The sequence below is a fragment of the Coturnix japonica genome, chromosome 2 (assembly GCF_001577835.2).
Source record: "Coturnix japonica isolate 7356 chromosome 2, Coturnix japonica 2.1, whole genome shotgun sequence".
NCBI lineage: Eukaryota > Metazoa > Chordata > Aves > Galliformes > Phasianidae > Coturnix > Coturnix japonica.
Window position 1 is genome coordinate 38080969 of NC_029517.1, and position 19436 is coordinate 38100404.

The 19436-nt window shown below is 47.0% G+C and overlaps 3 protein-coding genes across 7 annotated transcripts; all 3 read right to left on the reverse strand.

Moving 5' to 3' along the window:
* Positions 1–263: 263 nt before the first annotated feature.
* On the reverse strand, positions 264–19358 carry MTURN (maturin, neural progenitor differentiation regulator homolog). 5 transcript variants are annotated; one of them, XM_015854041.1, is made up of 4 exons: positions 16269–17942; positions 15768–15822; positions 14541–14663; positions 10425–12055 (listed from the first exon to the last, which is right to left on the reverse strand). In XM_015854041.1, the coding sequence occupies exons 1-4, from the start codon at positions 16316–16318 to the stop codon at positions 11933–11935; spliced, it is 351 nt and encodes a 116-aa protein (XP_015709527.1). In that variant the 5' UTR covers positions 16319–17942; the 3' UTR covers positions 10425–11932. The 5 variants fall into 5 exon arrangements, with proteins under 5 accessions (XP_015709525.1, XP_015709527.1, XP_015709524.1 ...); XM_015854039.2 differs by lacking the exons at positions 10425–12055; positions 15768–15822; positions 16269–17942 and adding exons at positions 264–5449; positions 18648–19319; XM_015854038.2 differs by lacking the exons at positions 15768–15822; positions 16269–17942 and adding an exon at positions 18648–19353.
* LOC116652878 lies at positions 6931–7806 on the reverse strand. The gene has a single exon (XM_032442375.1). It carries the CDS (start codon positions 7782–7784, stop codon positions 6996–6998), a length of 789 nt encoding a protein of 262 aa, XP_032298266.1. The 5' UTR covers positions 7785–7806; the 3' UTR covers positions 6931–6995.
* On the reverse strand, positions 7473–9211 carry LOC107309332. The gene has a single exon (XM_015854029.1). The coding sequence runs from the start codon at positions 9170–9172 to the stop codon at positions 7823–7825; it is 1350 nt and encodes a 449-aa protein (XP_015709515.1). The 5' UTR covers positions 9173–9211; the 3' UTR covers positions 7473–7822.
* Positions 19359–19436: the final 78 nt, after the last annotated feature.

The window sequence follows — 19436 nt, forward strand, 5'->3', positions numbered from 1 at the left end:
CCCATGTTCTGACAGCAAATCTTTTGCACTAAATGGAAAGATCTGGCAGTTCAGGATCCTGTCTTGCAGAGCATGGCTTACTCTGCAATACACAAAGCTCGGATGGAATAATTTTCTCCTCCTTACACCTGCAAACACCAGGTTTATCCCAAGAAACACAAGCCTCTCCTCTTCCTCACACACATTTTAGTTACACTTTATCCCCCCAGGGCCCTTGTTTAGTTTATTTTGCTCACGGAGAAAAGACTCCATCAGTCACTAGCCATTTGGTAAGCTCTCTAATGGCAAGCCTATGGTGTAACTACACTGTTGGATTTGACGCCTCAGCGGTGGGAAAGGAAAGAGGGAGGGAAGGATAGACAGGGCTCCACTGAAGGCTTACACCTGTTAAAGCACTGAACAAAAGAGCAATGTCCTTTGGCAACATGTCCCACAGCTTTGAAGTCCCATAGAGACAGAGATCTTCCAGTCAGAAGAACAAATGGTGGCAAGCACGTTAAGGACAGTCTTTGCACGGCGTGGTCTAACATTATTTCTGCCTGACGTGTTGAGCTCTGACTGATCCCCACATCGTTAAAGGAAAACTCAACAACAAAAAGATGTTAATGACTAAAATCCGGGGTTGTCATTTCCACTGCCACCCCAAAGATGAAAGCAGACATCCTTCATACACAGCACTACCACAGATCTCTGCCTACAGGAGCAGCAGCATGTCAGTGCAGAAAGGAAATTTCAAGGTTCAATGTATTTTGCATGAAACGAGACAGCTTTGTTGTAGTCAGCAGTAGCTCATTTGAAGACTGTTTCTTCACACCAAGGAACACCCTCTTTGTTAATCTGAGCATTTGTGACCAGGATGGTACAGACAGCACTTTGTTACATGGCTTTGTGGACACTGGGGTTCATAATAACACAGATGCGTCTTCAGGTATTTTCTTCCTTAAAACAAAACCTCTTAGCTACAAGGGAAAAAAGACGTACCTAGAGCCTGTAAATGATTATTTGGCACACTCAATGAGTGACTGTGGTTAAGTGAGCAGGTTTCATTCTGCAGCATGCAGTGTGCTCTTGCCACAGACAGCACATACCAACAATGCAACTGAGACTCAGAGGTCCAGAAAAAAACCTGAAGCGAGAGACTATGGCCTCCAAACATTTCCTGTCAGAGATATGGACAAAATTTAGGGGTTCTCTTTGTTTTAGCACCTGCGTTAGAAATGACCACCTCCAGCCTAGCCTGTCCCAGGGTGTGCTGCTCTCCGCATTGCTCACATGAAGGTTTCCAGCTTCAGCTGCCTGCACAGACAAGCTGCAGGGAGGTGGGGATGTCCTGCCAAAACTGGAAAGATAAAACAAAGCATTTCCCCATGGTCAGCAATTAACAGAAAGGGGCATCCAGCCAAAGCCCCCAAAAGGACCCTTGCTGCTTTCCGTTGTCCTGTGGACAGCCTGCAGCCAACCAGCACTGAGCAAGAGACGTGCCAGCTGGCTTACCAGTGACCTGCAGTCAGAGAGACCTCACTTTCTAGATGCCCAGCCAGGACAGCTTTAAAGGGGCCTGATTTTCAAAAGGTAGATTAGTTAGGTAGGCATCAATCTCACACTTGTGAAAGGGGTCTTCTTCACTCTCTTTGTCTGCTTTGTCTTTTCTGAAAGTGGGAAATCCAGAGAATTGAGAAGTACAGATGTTGGGTAAGGATGGACATGAGGAAAGGAAGGATCAAGAGTTAACCTTGCCTTCCACCACAGCTAAAGCTGACCACAAGCTGAGTGCCTGTGAAAGATTAAAAAACAAGCTCAAAAAGGCTGCTGACTTGTTCTGTATGGCATCTTTCCAGAGCAATATCCACACTGTCATTGCAGTCAATATTCCTGTCCCAGTCTCACGTCCCAGCTTCCAGAGGAGAAAAGGCCAGTCACCTGCTAAGCAACCTTGCAGGAACATCTGCCCCCAGCCACCATCTCACGCAGCCCACCTTACACATGACACTGCACCAAAATGCAGCAGCCATACAGTCAGGTTGCCAATGCAGAACCAGCTTGGACTGCTCCCCTACCAAGGAGCATTTTCACAAGCAGTCACCATCCAAAGGCATGAAACAAAGAGCAGCCAGCCCAGGGCAGAGCTGAAGAAGCCTGCGATCAGGCTATTGTGCTTAGATACACACCATTCCTCACATCTCTGTGAGGAGATAGTTTAACAGTGTTTTTTCTCAATGCATTATGAGCAAATCCTGTTAAGGGTTTTTTAGTGCACACTTCATAAAGCAGCTTCCTGCTCCCTGCCCATCACTCTGACCTACTCACACAACACCACAAATAATAACGCTGGAGAAGAGGAGAAGGCCTTTCAGTTTGCTTCTTCTCTACCCCTTCCTCCCTCACCAGCTCAATGTATTCATTGGGCAGGATGCAAGCAGAAACAAATAACTGTGCTCAAAGCCCTTGAACCGCCCAGAGCAATTTTAATAACTCACATACCGCAGAAGTTCAATAAACAGATACTTTGCGGGTAGTTGGGGTGGTCTCCAAATCCCGGCATCTTCCCAGAAAGGTCCTTTTCCTGCGCCCACTGAATTTCACAGAGGCCCAGCTGCTGAAATCCACCCGAAGCTAAGAGCAAGTCAGTAGCAAAACTGACCTACATCCATGTTTTGTCACTGAGTCCCCACACCTGCATGCAAGCATTTGCACATGTGTTCACAGGTGCAGCCTCTCAGTCTGGCAGCCCAGCCAGGGGCCTTGCTGCTCTCAGTGAATTATTGAATGGCTACCAACCCCAAAATGTAGAGGACTGAAGAAAAAATAAAACACAAATAAAATATGTAAATACTTTGTGATATGATGAAGCCCATTCTGTATCTTCTTCATTGTTAGGTAAGTATGGAACAAGTAACATGATCAAACAGAAATGTATTTGGTCAAAGGAAGCAATCGCTATTTTTTGATAAAATATGTTCTATATTAATGCTCATTCACATTTAATACACACATCACTTCAGTTTTCTATGTATAAAATTCCAGTTTATTGTTAGCGTTGCCTGGCAGTGCTTCAGTACAGCAGTGAGGCTGCACATTCTGCTCCCAGCAGATGAGGGGGGACATGAGTGTGCAGCTTTCTGCAGGGCTGAGCCTCATGCAGCCTCCAGAGTTGTGTTTGAACAGAATCTTGCTGGCTGTAGCGGGGGCTTAGCAGAACACCCCCCACCTACCAAGCGCCTGCACTCTGGTGGACAGATCACTCCGATGGCACATGGCACTCCAGAAAAAGTGAGTTAGTGAATGCAGAAAATAATATATCTACATGATTTACAGCTTTACGTTTGCATACATCCATATTAATGTTCAACCGCTCATTAACAATTCAATCAATAGTTTGTGCTACTGTAAATTACATCTTGCTTGGCACTGCAGCAGAGGGAAGCCAGCTCCAAAAGATCCATTTGTACGAGCTGTAACCAAAGCAATGGATGCTACAAAGAGAAAGCTTCTCCTGAAGCAAGGCTCTTCCTATGGTTATAACATCTTTTTTTCACGGGGAGGAACGAAAACTCAGGGACCTAAAGCAGGGATGGAACCCACTGTTCTTACACTTTATATTTGTAAGCAAAAAGCCTATTGCTGCTGCACAGTGTTAAACAATGAACTGCCACGGTTCTCACATCACTAGTCCATAGAAAATGTGTTGCGACTACCATGTTTATGCCTGCATGCCTAAAGAATGTACAAAGTTTCATTGAGCTCTGTTTCTCTTCCGTTCTTTTTTATATTCTTAAACCTGAACTTTGAAAGCATTGCAGACATTTCTGTGCGTAATCGGGTACCGCACGCCGTCCTGGTTATGGAAGGTCTTTGCCTCAGGCTGGAAAAATCAGGTGCTCTGCACCTCTCAACCCATCATCAGAAATGTGAATCCCCAAGAAAACTTCCTCTCTTAAGTAATCTTGAAAAATAAAAGTCTTTTAAAAGTCTATGGAAAAGGAGATGTTGTTACCAACGGGGTTTTCAAAGTGGTGTGAGCTGTTTCTGGAAATTGTCCTATCGTTTTCTCTTCGCTCACTTTTTGTTTTTATAAAGCTAATTCTGTATAAAAGGGCTTTAGAAGCGTGTGACCTTCATTTTGCCATTTAAAAAGAATCTGGAAGGAAGGAATAAATTGAGAAACACAATGTTCAATCACAGAAAACAGATGTCTTACAACAGCATCGCTTTGATTTTTGTATCTTCAGTATAAAAGGCATGTAAATAAAGAGACCCTGCATCTTCACAGTCTGGCACTCATTGGAGCCACTTAAAGCTAAGCAAAGTAGGTATCAAATATGGGTGGCCTCCTGCTTGGGTAGTATTTTAGCTCCCCTTGTCAGAGGTGGAAATGCCCAGATTAGCTCAAAGGCCCATGGGGAGGAAAAGGTCCAGCATAAAGTTACAAGCTGGTTTATACACCTATGGCTTCCAAGTTAAGTTGCACTTCAATTGGCAACACTGCAAGATCTGTGTAGTAATTTATCAATGTTTTTAAAATAGTGAAGCTTACAATTGGTTTTCATGCAGACATGGCATATGCGATGGCTGTTTATAATTGGTTGAATTTGTACAAAAACAGTATTTGGCTTTGGGTTAAATGGTGTGAGAGTACCCAGGTTCATTTTTATATGTACTGTCAATACCAGAGCTCTGATTGCTCCCAGTTATGAATCCAATCACTTGTAAACTCAGGTGTCAATAAAATGACATTAACAGGTCCAACACAAATACTCCCTGGTCTTCTCACTCCCCATCATTTTAGCTGAGCTTCCATGTGCATTTCTGCAGCGCTGACCACTATTAAACTAGTGTTTTTCAGGAGAAAATTCTCAAAGGATGGTGCTCTGTCTGGCAGGGAGCCACAAACCACAGCTGTTGAACTGAAAAGTGCTGGTTGCGTTGACTCTCTGCACCAATTTCCCCTAGAGGTGACGTGCAAGGAGCACTCAGCACAGCGGCCCTGCAGTCCCTACATTCAAGGCAATCCTACATTCATGTCAGTGAACGCTACTCTCAAACACAAATCAAGGAGACAGTCAGCAACAAAACTACTTCTAGACTGGTAATGGCAGAATACTACCAAGACAACTCCATAGAAACTCCACTGAAGCAGGAGCAAAATTCAGGTCACTTCTTAGCAAAGCCCATCACAGATTGTTATTATTATTATTTTTTTTAAATAAACATTTCATAAAACTTGTATCCTGGGAGCCAGATATCCCCCGTGTGATGCGCTAAATTGAACAGGCTAATGTGGGACTATCTGACCCCACCTGGTACCACAGGATTCCCAATTTTTCAGCTTCTCTGCAAATTACTGCGGACTGACACCCATTTATTGGTGATCTGCTTCTGGTGCCTCGTCTTCCATATCTGCACTGTATTCTTCAAATGCATCATCTTCAACATCCAGAAGCCCGAGTAGCTACAAAGAAGAGAAAATATGGTGTAACAGCAAATTACACACGTGGTTTCACTGCACATCTTCCCACAATACCTAGATGCCACTTCTTAGAAATCTCAAATCCTAGAATAACAGCATTACATAACTATCTCGACTCTCCTTTTCTCCCTCCTGCGACGACAGAGAAAGGTTTGAAAATGCATCCTCACAGCAAATTAAGTGCTCAGAGACCAGAAGATAAATAAAACCAAAGCAAAGCTCATTCAAAGAGCTCTGCCTTTTTCCCTGAGGTCATATCACAGTTTTTGAGTGTTGAGACTTGGCAGTGGCTTAACTTCAGAACAAACCATGGTCATACCGTAGCGGTATTAATTTGATTTAAGATTGTGTTTAGTAACCATCCAAAAAAAAAGAAACTGCATTCACTCGCCTAATACAACATTTCCCCCTCCCCATGCCAAGAAAGCCTTATCCCGTTACAACGCGAACGCTAATCCTAATCTAAATTATATAAAGGTGTTAGTCCTTATCTAAACAAGTAATTTATAAAGGGAGATATGCAGATTGCAAAGCATGCAGAGATAAACGATGCTATATCTAACAATATTAGTAGTTTCTAATTAATACGTTCAAGGCACCTTTGGTTATATTATAACGTTCATCCTTCTGCTCAGAGTTTCGCGTATAACCGCTGGAACTCCATTTTCTCATTGAACACTCCTTCTATCATACGTTGTAAACAACCTTGTAGACATCTAAATATACATGGCACACATATCATTAATGCAAGAAATATAAGAAGCCCTATCACTAATGCCTTAAGTAGCTGTTTGAGCCATGGCCCAATACCTCCAAACAGACTTCCCAGCCAATCTCCAAAAGGATCATCCTGGATGCCAACCTTCTTGGTGTGTTCTTGTAACCACTCCAACTTCTTGTGCAACGACTCACTATGATCACTCAAGTTAAAACAACACATCCCTTCAAAGTCCTTACACCCATGACCTTGTGCCAGAAGTAAGAAATCAATTGCCGCTCTGTTTTGGAGCACAGCGTGTCTAATGCTCTCTACATCTATAAGCAAATCTGAGAGTAGCCGAGAGGTAACATTAGCCTGTTTAACAGTCCAACAGGCCAATCTCTCGATTTCTTTTAAAGCGTGTGCAGCAGCCACCCCGGGAGCAAGGAAAGAAGCAAAGACTCTAGCAGTGGGTCCCCATAACCTTACGTCGTCCCCGCAGTCAGGCTCCAGAGCATGCATATCCCTTTTGGCTCGCGAATGATTAGATGCCTTATAGATCTCAAAGATACTTGGGGATAAGATAGTCAATTTCCCCAGATAGCAAGGACCTCCTACTGGGTTCTTAGGAATCCCTTGCCAAGCACGATCCCCACAAATAAGAAATATCCCTGGTGGTAAGGCTTTTGCTGTATCATTGTTCCAAAGTTCTCCCATGAACGAAAAATGATCCTTTGGGATAGGGAAACACAACAACCTGTGTTGAATGCCATATCTTCACAGTCGACCTTTCGGACAGACCCATCCGTCCTGCTAATATTAACAATCTCACCTATTGAGACGTTTATAGGACAATCTCCAGAACGATAAGGCACCGATCGTTAGGGTAAAACCACAATATCCTCCATCAATATCAAAGGTCTCATCATCACGGGGATACACAAGGGTATAGGGGACAGTTTGATTAGTTTTCGGGTCCCAGTAGGGGCCCTCTGGACCAAGAAGTTGCTGCCTAGTCAGAGACAACCTTTTCATTGAGCCAAAGATCATGCACCCAGGGGACAACCATTGTGAGCTATTCTTGTCCCAAGTATCATTTTGTACCATTTGTGAGCCAAGTAAATCCAGCTGCTGGGGCTCCTCGGGAAGAGTGATGTTTAACCTACAAATAGTACAAGCCATTTTCCTTCCGAGATAGTATACGGAATCATTTCCCAGCCACCTCCAAGTTCTTTCTAGTCCATTGCAGAACCGCAAACAGCCACTCTTTTTCCCAAGGTAACCCTTAAACGCAGAGTCATCCCATTCTGGGACCCCTATAAGGCATGTTTGAAAGGGTGACGTAGCTGACTGTAATGCAAGACAAAAGTCTGTTCTTCCTGTCTGATTAGCCCATGTAACCCATAAGTTCCCCGGTTGTTGAATCAAATGAATGCCCCCCACCGGCGACCAACACAGACACAAAAGGCACAACAGCATTAGCATGGTAGTTCTCGTTGGCAGCAAGGGTTGTTTCTCTGGGTTCTCAGGTTTCTTTTTCTTCGGTATCCACAAGAAAGCTCTTCTTTTGCGCTCCGTCGATTCAGGATTCCTTGGGCGGCCGATCAAGAGGTCCATGATCAACGCCACTATGAGGTCTGCACCCTTGGCCCAGTTTAAAAGAGTGGGAAGGAGCCCTGGGCCATTGGCACCCTCCCGTACCAGTTTCCCTGTGGCAAAACCTTGAATTTTTGACACTGATGTGCATCATGTCCAGCCCAACCACACAATTGACAAGGTTCCTGTTTGATGTCTGTCCATGGGAGCACAGGCTCTGCAACCTTAGCCACCATCCGCAGAGCCTGAAGGGCTGCGGTCGTGAGCGCTGCCAACTCCCCTGCTCTAAGCGCATTCGCCTGGCCCTCCGGGGACCCCACCATGCCATCTGCTAACCCCTGAAGACGCGCAAGAGTCGTCTTGTCTTTTCGACCCTGGCCATTAGCCGGATGGTTATTATCGCGGGTCGCAGCGGCTACCACAACCTGAAGCAGCCTATTCCACTCGTCATACCATAAGGTATATTGCACAGGCTCAAGGATGACACGCATAAGGCTGACCACATCATAAGGCAGAAGACTAGAGGCCATGAGAGCCTCAACTGCTGCCATAGTCACTGGAGAGCGCAAGCCTTTGTTTTTGACCAAATCCGCAAGGCGAGTGACCGCCTTAGAGTTTAAAGGGGTCCAAGCTCTACCCTCTGTATTCACTGTTACTGGAAAGGCAAACGTATCCATCACATCGGCTGCTCTGAGATCCTCCCTCACCCGAGCCCAGTCAGTGAGTGTGGGCGGGCTCCACGGGCCAGATGCCACAGGACCACACCCCTCCTGGGCGTGTCCCGGGGCCGTCTGCATCGAAGTGCTACGCCCACATCCAGTGCCCTGCTGGGCGGAGTGATCCGCCCCTTCAGGGGAGTGGCTAGAACAACAGGCAGGACCAGACAGTAACGAAGTACCACCCCCTCCCTCCCCTTGCTGGGCGGAGTGATCCGCCCCTTCAGGGGAGTGACTAGAGCAACAGGCAGAACCTGGCAGTGAGACAGTACCATCCTCCCCCACTGCCCTCTTATCAGTTGTGCAGAGAGCAACAGTACATTCCACCGAGGGTCCCCCTCCCCCTTCATCCATAAATGATTTTAATGAAGGATATAGTCTCCGTGCTGGATAGGGAGGTGGGGGCGGGGTGTACTCTGGAGCTGAGTGGTCTTGTTCAACTTCCTCCTTCTTTGTTCTTGAAGGTGTTACGTCAGTTGGAGCCGAGGGGGTCGGCGCCATCTTCTCCTCCTTTGGATCTGTAGGAGAGATGAGACCCCCCCCGGTTCCCCTCGCCCCCAACCCCAACAGTTCCCTAGCCCGATCCCCCGCAATCTTCTCTTCCCTTGCCGCCTTAAGCGCCTCCAAGACTAATCCCCAGACCTTGAACTCTGTAACTTTTCGGGTGGCCAGCACCCTTTGTGAAAGCGCCATTGTGAGCGCATCCCAGTTATTGGGATCATATAAATCAGAGGGAGATGTTAACATCTAAACGCCGATGTATTGATTCAGACGTGAGAGAGCGAAAGAATGCGCCAAATCTCTTTTAGAAGGAAATCCCACAGTGAGTTTACATGCATGCAGAATCACTTAATAACGGCTTCCATGTCGCCTCCGGCCAAACGTATCCACCTGGCCCCAACCTGGCGCTTCCCCACAACGTACCGAGGGGTTCCGAGCTCTCCCTACTGCCTGACGAAGAGTTATGGCCAATCCTCCCGTCCAGTCTTTCACCCATCGCGAGTAATATTTACCGCTCCGCAGTGAGAACCTTCGCCGTTAGAATTATAGCTGCTCCACTTCCAATCACGTCCGAGGTCACCATTTTGTTACTTTATCTTGTCAGTGTTCTCTGGAAGTTTGAAGCTTGACCAATTACTGATATGCACCAATTGATGAGCAGTAAAATGGTGATTTATTGAAGCTAACACCGTAATATACCCTATGCCCTTCGTGTACGCCCACTGGAAACGTATACACCATATATCTTGATGGCATGGGGATGGACCTATCTCGTCACAGCCCGAAAAGCGCACACTCGCCTAATACAACAAGAAACAATCCACATGCAGAACTGATAGTGCCCCTGAAACCCTGAGGATCCCACCACGTTAAGTGCTTCTCTTAAACTCTTTATTCCATTACACCAGATGAAGACTTGTGTGCTAAGTGAAGCAATCTCCATAAGAAATACTGTGTATTCAATTCAAAGTTGCTCAAATCCCTTTATATTTCTGACCAGGGAAGATGAGCGAGCCCAAATCTAATCTTCAATGTCTGGATGCCTCCAACCGACGGCTCGCACTTCTGCAATGGCATTTATTTGCCACAGGAAAAGGAGCAAATAGAAGTGCTTGAACTTTTCCCCTCCCCTCCGAAAGGCTGCCAAGCCAACAGAAGTCAGGAAGACAGATGAGCCAAATAATAAGCAAACTAATGTATCTCTTCTGGAAATCTCATATTGGAATCCTACACTACCAGCTGTTAAAAACCTCAAAGCAAAATCAGGCGCCAGGCATTATTTGGAATAGTACGTATTGAGCTTGCCAGTGCTGGAAGAGCAGCACGGACACGTGCAACACCCTGTTTGGAGTGTGACACAGCTGCTGTCTCTCAAAAGAGACAAAACCCGGAAAAATCAAGACAGTGCTGCTTGCTTGGTGGTAATATGAAAATGAGAAGGCAGTGACGAGGCAGACGTTTAGTTTAATTTTGATTTAAATTTAGTCCATGATCAACACTCTGAATTATCTGGCAGATACAAAGCTAATACACAGCATCAGCCTCTGGGTCCATGCATCCTTCAGCGTCACTGTGAGAAAACCATTTTTCAGTTGCAGGGCTTCTTGGCATTGAAATGGAAGAGAATTTGCTGACTAACCCCCCTCCTTCGTATTTTAAAAATGCCTGCAGAGAGACCCCGAGCGTTCTTGCTTTCTGAGCAGAACAAACAGTAAATACTCCTATGCACACCTATTTTTCACATCTTGCATTCAGCTGCATAACATGAATGGAAAACGACGTGGTTCATTTTCAGGATGTGGGGGCTTTCTTTCATTTTGAAGCTAAAATTAAAACACTTTTTCAAATGGAAAAGCAAGGCCTCTAACACTTTTTTTTTAATCCGTCAGAATTATTTTCGCTCAACTGATTTGGTGCATTCAAATTAGATTTCTGTGTGGCACTGCTCTGTTTACATCAGCCAGCAAAAAGAGCTTTGATCCCATTTTTTTTGCCCAGCTCCAGTTATAATTCCTCCCTGATTTGCAGGGAAATGAGCCACAGGAGTGAGAGCCTCATCTTGGTGTTATGGAGACTGGGAGCCTTTTGGGTATGCAAAAGTAGCACAAAACCCCACAGCATACACTGGCAGAACCAAGAGGACATGCATAAACCTCCAGGCCTCTGTTTGTCATGCCTCCCCCCTCCTGCCTTCAGGACACAGCTCTCCTCTCCCTGGCATGGCAAACATCAGGGGTGATGCCACCCACCTTAGGCAGGTTTTACAAAAGAAGATGAGAAACATGGTGTAAGCTGGCCCCAGAGTGACTCTCATGTTTGCTTCTGGTCTGTATCTGCTACATGGCAGTCTGGAAAGGATTTTAATGGAGAGCAGAATCAAGGAGGGAAGAGGTAGGCAAAAGAAACAAAGGTGGCAGGTGGGGGAATGCATGGGGAGGAGGACAGGGAGGATGGTGAAGAGATAAGGAGAACAGCCTGCAGCAGCACAGCATGAACTATGGCTACTTATTCCTACTGGCCAGACTACCCATCTGCTGGGTATTTTTTGGAAGTAAAGGGGAAGTATGCGGGACGTGCATGAATTCAAGAACTCAGGCTAAGTGGCTTTTACACAGCAGACTCCCCACTCTGGACACAGGCTTTTAGATCAAAGGTAACTACAATCCATGAGTCCAGAAATTTGCTGCTAAGTTTTATGACTCACACTTTGGTTCTCTGCAAACTCTTGAGGTTGGTGTCATTTCCCTCAGGCATTTTTGTTATTTCCACATCTTTCTTAACTCTTTCAAAGCGTCCTAATGCAAATAACCCAGTAGCTTTTACATCTCAGACTCATGAAACAAGCAATACATCCTACCAGAAGCTGACATACAAACACACTGAAAAACAACCTAAGTACACAGAAGAGCTTTAGCACACCATGTATGTGATGCTGTACAGAGGTTATGTGCTTCAGATGCAGATCGGTGTGAAGGGATTCCAGGTGGATGTGCTTAGAAGCACGGACACCTCTGTCTGATCCCTCGTCTCCCTGCCAAATGCTTTTAAGACCGCCTGATCATCTTGGATGTCCAGCTGGAAACACACAGGGGAACCGCTCAGAAAGAACACACCAAACTCCACAAATCTGCTCCCTTCTCAGCCCCTCAGACTGAGTACCCAAGATCATGGGGTGCTTCTTTAGCTTTCCCTACACTGCTGTTTTTCAAACTGCAATCAGCCAGACTTTCCTCTTACAGTGAGCTTTGCTTGGATAGTGGGGAAAAAAACACCCTGTAAACGCACCATTACCTCCACACTCACAGCAAGGCTGTTTCATTAACAAAACAGGTCTGGCAAAGAAAGGACAAGGGATGGAGGGAAGGAGTGCCCAGGATACCATTTCCCAGTACTGACTGGTTTCATTCTGATGAAGGCATGAGGGTGTACGATTGGTGAGATACTGGAACAGGCTGCCCAGGGAGGTTGTGGATGCCCCGTCCTTGGAGGTGTTCAAGGCCAGGTTGGATGGGGCCCTGGGCAACCTTATCTAGTAAACATGGAAGTTTGGTGGCCCTGCCAGGCAGGGGCGTTGGAGCTTCATGATCCTTGAGGTCCCTTCCAACCTGTGACATTATGTGATTCTGTGATAACTGTTTCCATATATCCATAATACCACACTTCACTTTTTAAGAGAATCGTGGTTCTGTGTGTCTGCTATTTTTAATTATTCCATGAAGGGAAATACATCAGTGCATTTCTCATTAGACTTGTCAACACACAGCCATACACTGAATAATAAAACCAGTTCCATTACATTGATGCAAACCTCTCAGTATCTCAGTGAAAGAGAATCTCATAAACAATCTTTGCAGTACATTCCAGAGAAAATGAAGAGGTACTTGGCTGCAGTCTGCTGGAGGGCTCTAGTAATGGAGGGTGTTCTTGAGCAGAAGAAAAGCACAGTGAAATTCAACAGACAGCAAGCAATGCTAGAAAAAAATCAGATTATAACTAAAAGAGTTTTTGGACGAGAGTATAACTAATCATGAGAAGGAAAACTGCCCATTAATATTGCACTCATTAAGTCACCAGAAGTCTTCACATCAAGACTGGATGTCTTGGTAAAGATGTGTTCCAGCTTAACTACTGCTTGTGAGCTTGGCTATAGGAATCACTGGGTAAATGCTAACAAAGCACCCAGACTAAACGAGCATCATGCTTCCCTCGGCTTTGATCTTTTTTATCCCAAAGAGTAGCTTAATTCAGTTTGACTGAAGCCAGTTTCTCAGCAACTTAAGCTACACTGAAATAAATGCGGTTTAAAATGAAGTAACTGATCTGTACCAACTCAATTAAGTCCTTTTGAAGTCCTCTTTAGTTAAACCGATGCAAGTTTCTCCTCAAAGACACAGCTTTCCTGAGTAGAAGAAAACAGCCATGAAAATAACCAAGAGCTAAATATTGTCCTGGGAAGAATATTTGTATTTTTCTATGTTTTCAAAATGACAAACAGCTGTACTGAAGGATCAGATTGCCAGTCCTTTCTAAGAAAAGCGTGCATCTGTTCTATTTATTTACAGTCTCTCAAGGATTAAAATCACGCTCTTTCATGTCAACCAGCTGTGGCTTTCCACGGCAATACAAGGATGTAGCATGGGGAGGTCCCATGTTTTCCTAACACTACTCCCTCTCGCTCTAAATACCTGGGGTAAATTTTCAGTCTTTGTGATTAGCCAGTCAGGAAAACTGAGGAGGGAAAGTTGTCTGCGTGCTGAGTTTCTGATCAGCTTTGCCATGGACATCAAGTGAACCATGGGCCTGGCAATGAAGCTCCACCCAGACGCCCAGCCCAAATCACGTCAAAATCAGTGAGTTACCAGCAGTCAAGCTTCAATTATTGTATTTAATTATTAAATTTACTGTAGTTGTTGTATCTAAGCAACCCTTTCCAAAAGAGAGGCTGTGCAAGAGGAGCGTTTGGCAAAAAAAAAAAGAAAAAAGAAGAAAAAAAAAGAAGCACAGTGGCCAGCCCAATAGAGTCACCTCACCCTAACAAAATGCAGGCATCATCCCAAATCTCGGCGATACACAAGGACAGAGAAGGCTGAGTAGCAGCAAACCAGCCAAACATAAGCCTCCTTCCCACAAAACCCAGCTTCTGCTTCAGCCTCTTCCCAAGCACAGAACAGAATCATGGAGTCATTAAAGCTGGAAAAGGTATCTAAGATCATCCAGTCCAGCCATCAGCCCATCACTACCATACCACTAAACCACGTTCCTCAGTGCCACATCCACACAGTTCTTGAACACATCCAGAAGTGTCAACTCCATCACCTCCCTGGGCAGCCTGTGCCACTGCCTCACCACTCCTTCTCAGGAGAAATCTTTCCTAATGTTCAACCTGAACCTCTTTGGCATGACTTAAGGCCATTCCCTCTCATCCTAAAATCTGCAGTTGTCAGATAGAGGCTGACATGCTAACACCCCAGTGCCTGAGAGAAGTAAGCTCCATTCACTGTAGCCATACTGACAGTCACAGACAACTGACAACACTTGGAAGTAAAACAGAGGCACTTACAGGTCTGAAGGATTTGAAGACTTTTTCCAGTATTTCATGGAGTGTCTTTTTCCCACAGGAAGAGATGTAATCCTGCGCGAGCTGCAGAAAAGGTAAGCAGTCCTCACTCTCACTCCAGACGTGCTGAAAGCCAACAGCAATACAAGAAAGAGGCGTTAACAGGGGCCCACTCTGGCATCTCCATGGGTTTTTAAAAGGTGATGGTTCATAAACATCTGCCAAAGTACACCGAGCCCCCAAGTTCAGATCTGCACTGGGGGCTGGGTCAGAAGCCAGGCTTCTGGGGAGGAACTTTGATTTTATTGACACCAAGAAATGGGAGAGAAAATCCCTAATGACTGCGCTGGCAACACGCTTTGTATGTACACGTGTTTTAGAAGCAGAGGTGCTTTCTTTGATATTAGCCCTGTTTAGTCCTGGAAGTCACATTGGGTGTTCTTATTAATAACCTGCTGCTGAATCTTCTCCTAGAGATTTGTTCCCCCTTGGCCTTGGGAGCCACATTTAAACCCATTTGGGATATTCCTCTCCTCTTGCTCAAGAGGAGCTAACTCCCCAGCCTGGCTTTGTGAAGCCTCTCCCAGCAATGCTGCTGCTCTGAGGCTGTTTGAAATGGAGAGCTGCTGGGTGGAAGCACTCTGACAGCGCTGCTCCTTGCTCACAAGTGTGGCTCACAGCACAATTTAATGTGCACTCTCAAAGACCTTTACTCCGAAGCCTTGGTGCACAGGACTGTCTTACAAAGAGAAGTGTAACACCGCAAGAATTGTTGGAGACACTTAGACCTCTATTTCTGCATGGCAGTTCTTTCCCCTAAAGTGCTGTACAGCTTTTTACTGGGCTATAAACAGCAGGTTATGCTTCAGTGGGGACAGGAGAGGGTTTCTCTGAAGCTTAACTAATGCTCAGAGAAAGGGCAAGAACCACACACATCCATCCCCAATGCAGTGCTCACAGGCTGCCTCCCTGCTCAGCAATGGGCCAGGGATGCAGTTTTCCATTCGACTAACAAAAACACTACTTAACATCACTGAAGTTGTGCCTTTAAGGCAAAAGGCAGCAATCAGCCTCGCTACTGACCTCACTCAACCTGCATAACCGCAGCAAAATGGTATGCTAAGAAAAATCCCTGTCTTACAGAGTAGGTTCTACTTGTTCCAGGCACCCAGAGTTATCTCTTGGCAGGCTGGCAGCCCTCAGAAACACATACCACAGGTCTCACCATACCCCGTGCCATTTCGCAGCCATGGGCCTTGCGGTCCTACAAACATACAAGCAGCTCCTGTTCCAAAAAGAAAAAAGTCTGGCTTTGGGATTGTTATGGCCTAAAAAGGCAGGAAGTACATTAAATGGACTCAGATGAACCCTTTTAAAAATACCAATGAGCTCTTTTCCAAATCACAACATTGTAACAACAGCCTGGAGATTTTGGAGCTCTGGCTCGTGATTTCTTAATGTTCGAGCAATAACCTTTTTATTACTTCTAATCTTTGTGCCAAATGTAAGGCCTGAATGTTACAGGTCAGCAGTTTGGTTTTTGTGCTAAACTGCTATAACTGTTTATATGCACGTAATGATCATAACTATTAACATCCTGGTTCTTGTTTAAGTTGTGGCTTCTTTCAATGATGAAATCTATACACAGGGGCTTCCATATCCAAGAAAATCAGGCCTTGCCCTTTTATAACTAACAGCTAATTTGCTTCCCAGGGAAAGCTGACCACGTACCATCCTACCATGTTTTTTACAAAGTCTTTTTCATTTTGCAGTCTCCACATTTCAGTCTCCAGCAGGGACGTGCCAGCAGTAGCAGAGAATAAGATGATGGAGCACAGGGAGAAAACCTGAGCAATCCATGGTTCAGCCTTTGAAGAGACATACGCATGGTGTCACAAGGCAACAAACAAGTAAGGCTTCCACCAATTTCCTTGCCAGAAGATTTAAAGCTGTAGCAACACGGACACACTGAAGCCTCTCACCTGCCATCAGCTTATGGAAAATATTCATGACCTCCGCTCTAAAACATTTACAGGAACTCTTGCAACCAGGTGTCATAATGTTTTTATTTGCTTGATCGGTTACTTTGAATATCAGCAATAACAAGGTGGCAAAACAAATGTCAAGACTGTAAGGAATAGCTCCTCAACCCTCACCCACATTGGTTACGGCTATACAAGTCCAATTAATCTTCTGAGAACACCACGAACCTTGGGAGCTGAACTGTCCATAGCTCAGCTGTCCAAAATGCTGATTCGTTGAGTTTCAGCATCCAGGACGTGCTGACAGTGCCTGTAGTTTCCTAAACGGGTCATGTGCACCCCTAGAATGCTGAAAGACCCAGCATTCTGAGACACCTTTCCAGGAAATCGAAATGGTACAATCCTTGTGATCTCAGGTTTTATACAAGATCCTGTTTTTATCTCCCAGATTGCTTCTTGGCAACCTTTCCTTGTCTTTCTCCTCCTCTCTTTTAAGCTCAGCATGCTCATAACTTCCTCCTCATAAGTGAGTTATCATGGACTTCACTGGCACCTCCTACATAGTTTTTAAAGTCGCATTATTATGAAATGAGGACATAAAGAAAGAGAACAAGAATACCAGGCACCAGGCACAGATTAAACATAAGGCTTCTTTGTAAGATCTGTAAGACTAAAACATCACACAAAGTCTACCACTGGTTCTATTTCCTTGCTCCGTCATGCTCTTCCATCTTACCAGAGCCATGAAACTCAAGGGACTCAGCTGCAAATGAGAATCAGTCCCATGGCCCACATTAAGCCTCCTTAAAATAAAGCCCAGCTTGTAATTGCGTGCAGAAAGCAAACATATTTTGGAACATGAAAAATAAGACAGGGCAGGATAGGATAGGGTAGAACAGAGCTGCAAAAAGGCAGCAAACCAAGATAGCTGAGCTGGGAGCATAACTGAAGGGCCCACAGTGCTCTCAGAGCAGAAACGATGGTGCTGATGAACGATGCTGGTGAACCACCTCATCAGCAGTTCTTAAACATCATCAACAGGGAAAGAATTAAGCATTCTACCTTGAAAGACTTGTTAGTAGGAAAAGTGCTTTCAGCGGTAATGCTGTAAGAAAGAAACATAGCCCTTCTGCCTGGTTTTGGCTTCAGGTGGGCGTCCTTCCCAACCAGCCCAGTCCTGCTGCCAGACTCACGCAGGGCCCAGCACGGCCCCCTGCTGCAGGTGGGCACTGGTCACACTGGGGCTGCCCTGGCACAGGGGTCCCACATGTCTCGGTAGATACAGAGCTCATCTTGGGTCACTTCCCTCAGGATCCAGCACAGTTCTCTGCCCAATGTGTCAAGCACGCATCCTGCTCACCAATACCTGCCCTCTTGCTTGGCTGCTCTTTGTCTCATTGACCCATTTGTCAAATTCCTCTCTGCTCACCTGCAGGGCTGGGAATTCTTCAGTGTTTCCCAAGCAGGACTAGGGCTGGAAGTTGCTGCAGCTCCAGCGTTCTGCCGGGAGCTATCGGAATCGCAGTCCTTTAATGCACCCACCCGGCGCTCTACACACCCACCAGTGAGGAGCTGGAGTCAGACCCGATGTTCCTTATGTTCCCTTCCGACTCGGGATATTCTACGACTGCGTGCCACCCTCAGCACCGATGATGCTCTCCCAGCGATGTGGGGATCCGGGAGCGGACACCCCAGCCCCACAACTCGCCGCCCAACTCGGCGGGGCCCGGCGGGAGGGGCCGCACCTGCCCGGGGTGCAGTAGGGGCGGCCCTGCTGTCATCCCGACTCCATTTTATCCCTGCCCATTCTCCATTTGCCACACAGCCCTGCGAGACCCCGGGCAAACCCGGGCAGCACGGCGGGGGCTTTTGGGGAAGGGGGGTGATGAGGAATGGTATGTGTGTGTGTGTGGGGGGGGCATCGCTCCCCGTGCTCCCGGCGGCTGAGGGGAGGAGGGGGGTGTCCGTCCGTGCCCTGCCCGCGGGGCCGCCCCGCACCGGCCAACGACTCCATCTTGCAGCTTTCGGTGCTCGAAAGGAGGGTGCAGCCCCCCCCCCCTCCCCAGCACCGAGGACCTCCCCCCGAGGCCGGGCAGGGCTCTACCACCCCCCTCCCGCGGTCACTCACGAAATTGTCCCCGCAGGCGGCCTCCGGGCACAGCACGTAGAAAGAGACGCCGGGCTCGGCGTAGAAGTCCATGCGGCGCTCCGTCTCTTCGGCGGCGATGAGCTGGAAGGGCGTGCGGGCGCACCATCGCTCCGCAGCCTCCGCCAGCGCCTCGAAAGCCATCGCCGCCGCCTCGCTCCGCGCCCGCCCCCGCCCCGCTGAGGTGCCGGGGTGGCCCGCGGGGAAGTGGGGGGGAGGGAGGCGGCGGGCGGTGGGCCGGGCCTGGCCGCCCCCCGGCGAGCTGCGAGGGAGGGGGTTCCTCGGAGCACGCCGCCCCCCACAGCCCGCTCGGTGGGTTCGCTTCTGTCTCGCCGGCGCCGATCCAGGATTCGGGGCTTTCGGGAGGACTGAAGGCGGCACAGTGAGCGCTGTCCGTCCCGTGACGCCGCGGAGTCTGACGTGACACCCCGTCTTCCTCACTGCCGGACTTTGTGGTATCCTCTAGGCTCTGCTGAACACCACTCTGATGTGTGCTGTGCTCCTTATCTCCCTTCCATGGGGTAGGGAAGCTGGCAGGTTTCACTGAGACGTTAAATGCCTCAATGCAGCATGTGCTGCAAAGCCTTAGTCAGGTCTGACGGCGCACACACTCATATCCAGCAGCCTTGCTTATTTCTTTAAGTGTTTGTGTCGGATCCTGTTGCCCTTCACACCAGTGCCCTAGCAGCAGGCTATGAAAATACCTCCTTTCTTACTGCTCCCCTTTAGATACTGAAAGGCTGCTCTCAGGTCACCTCACAGCCTTCTCCA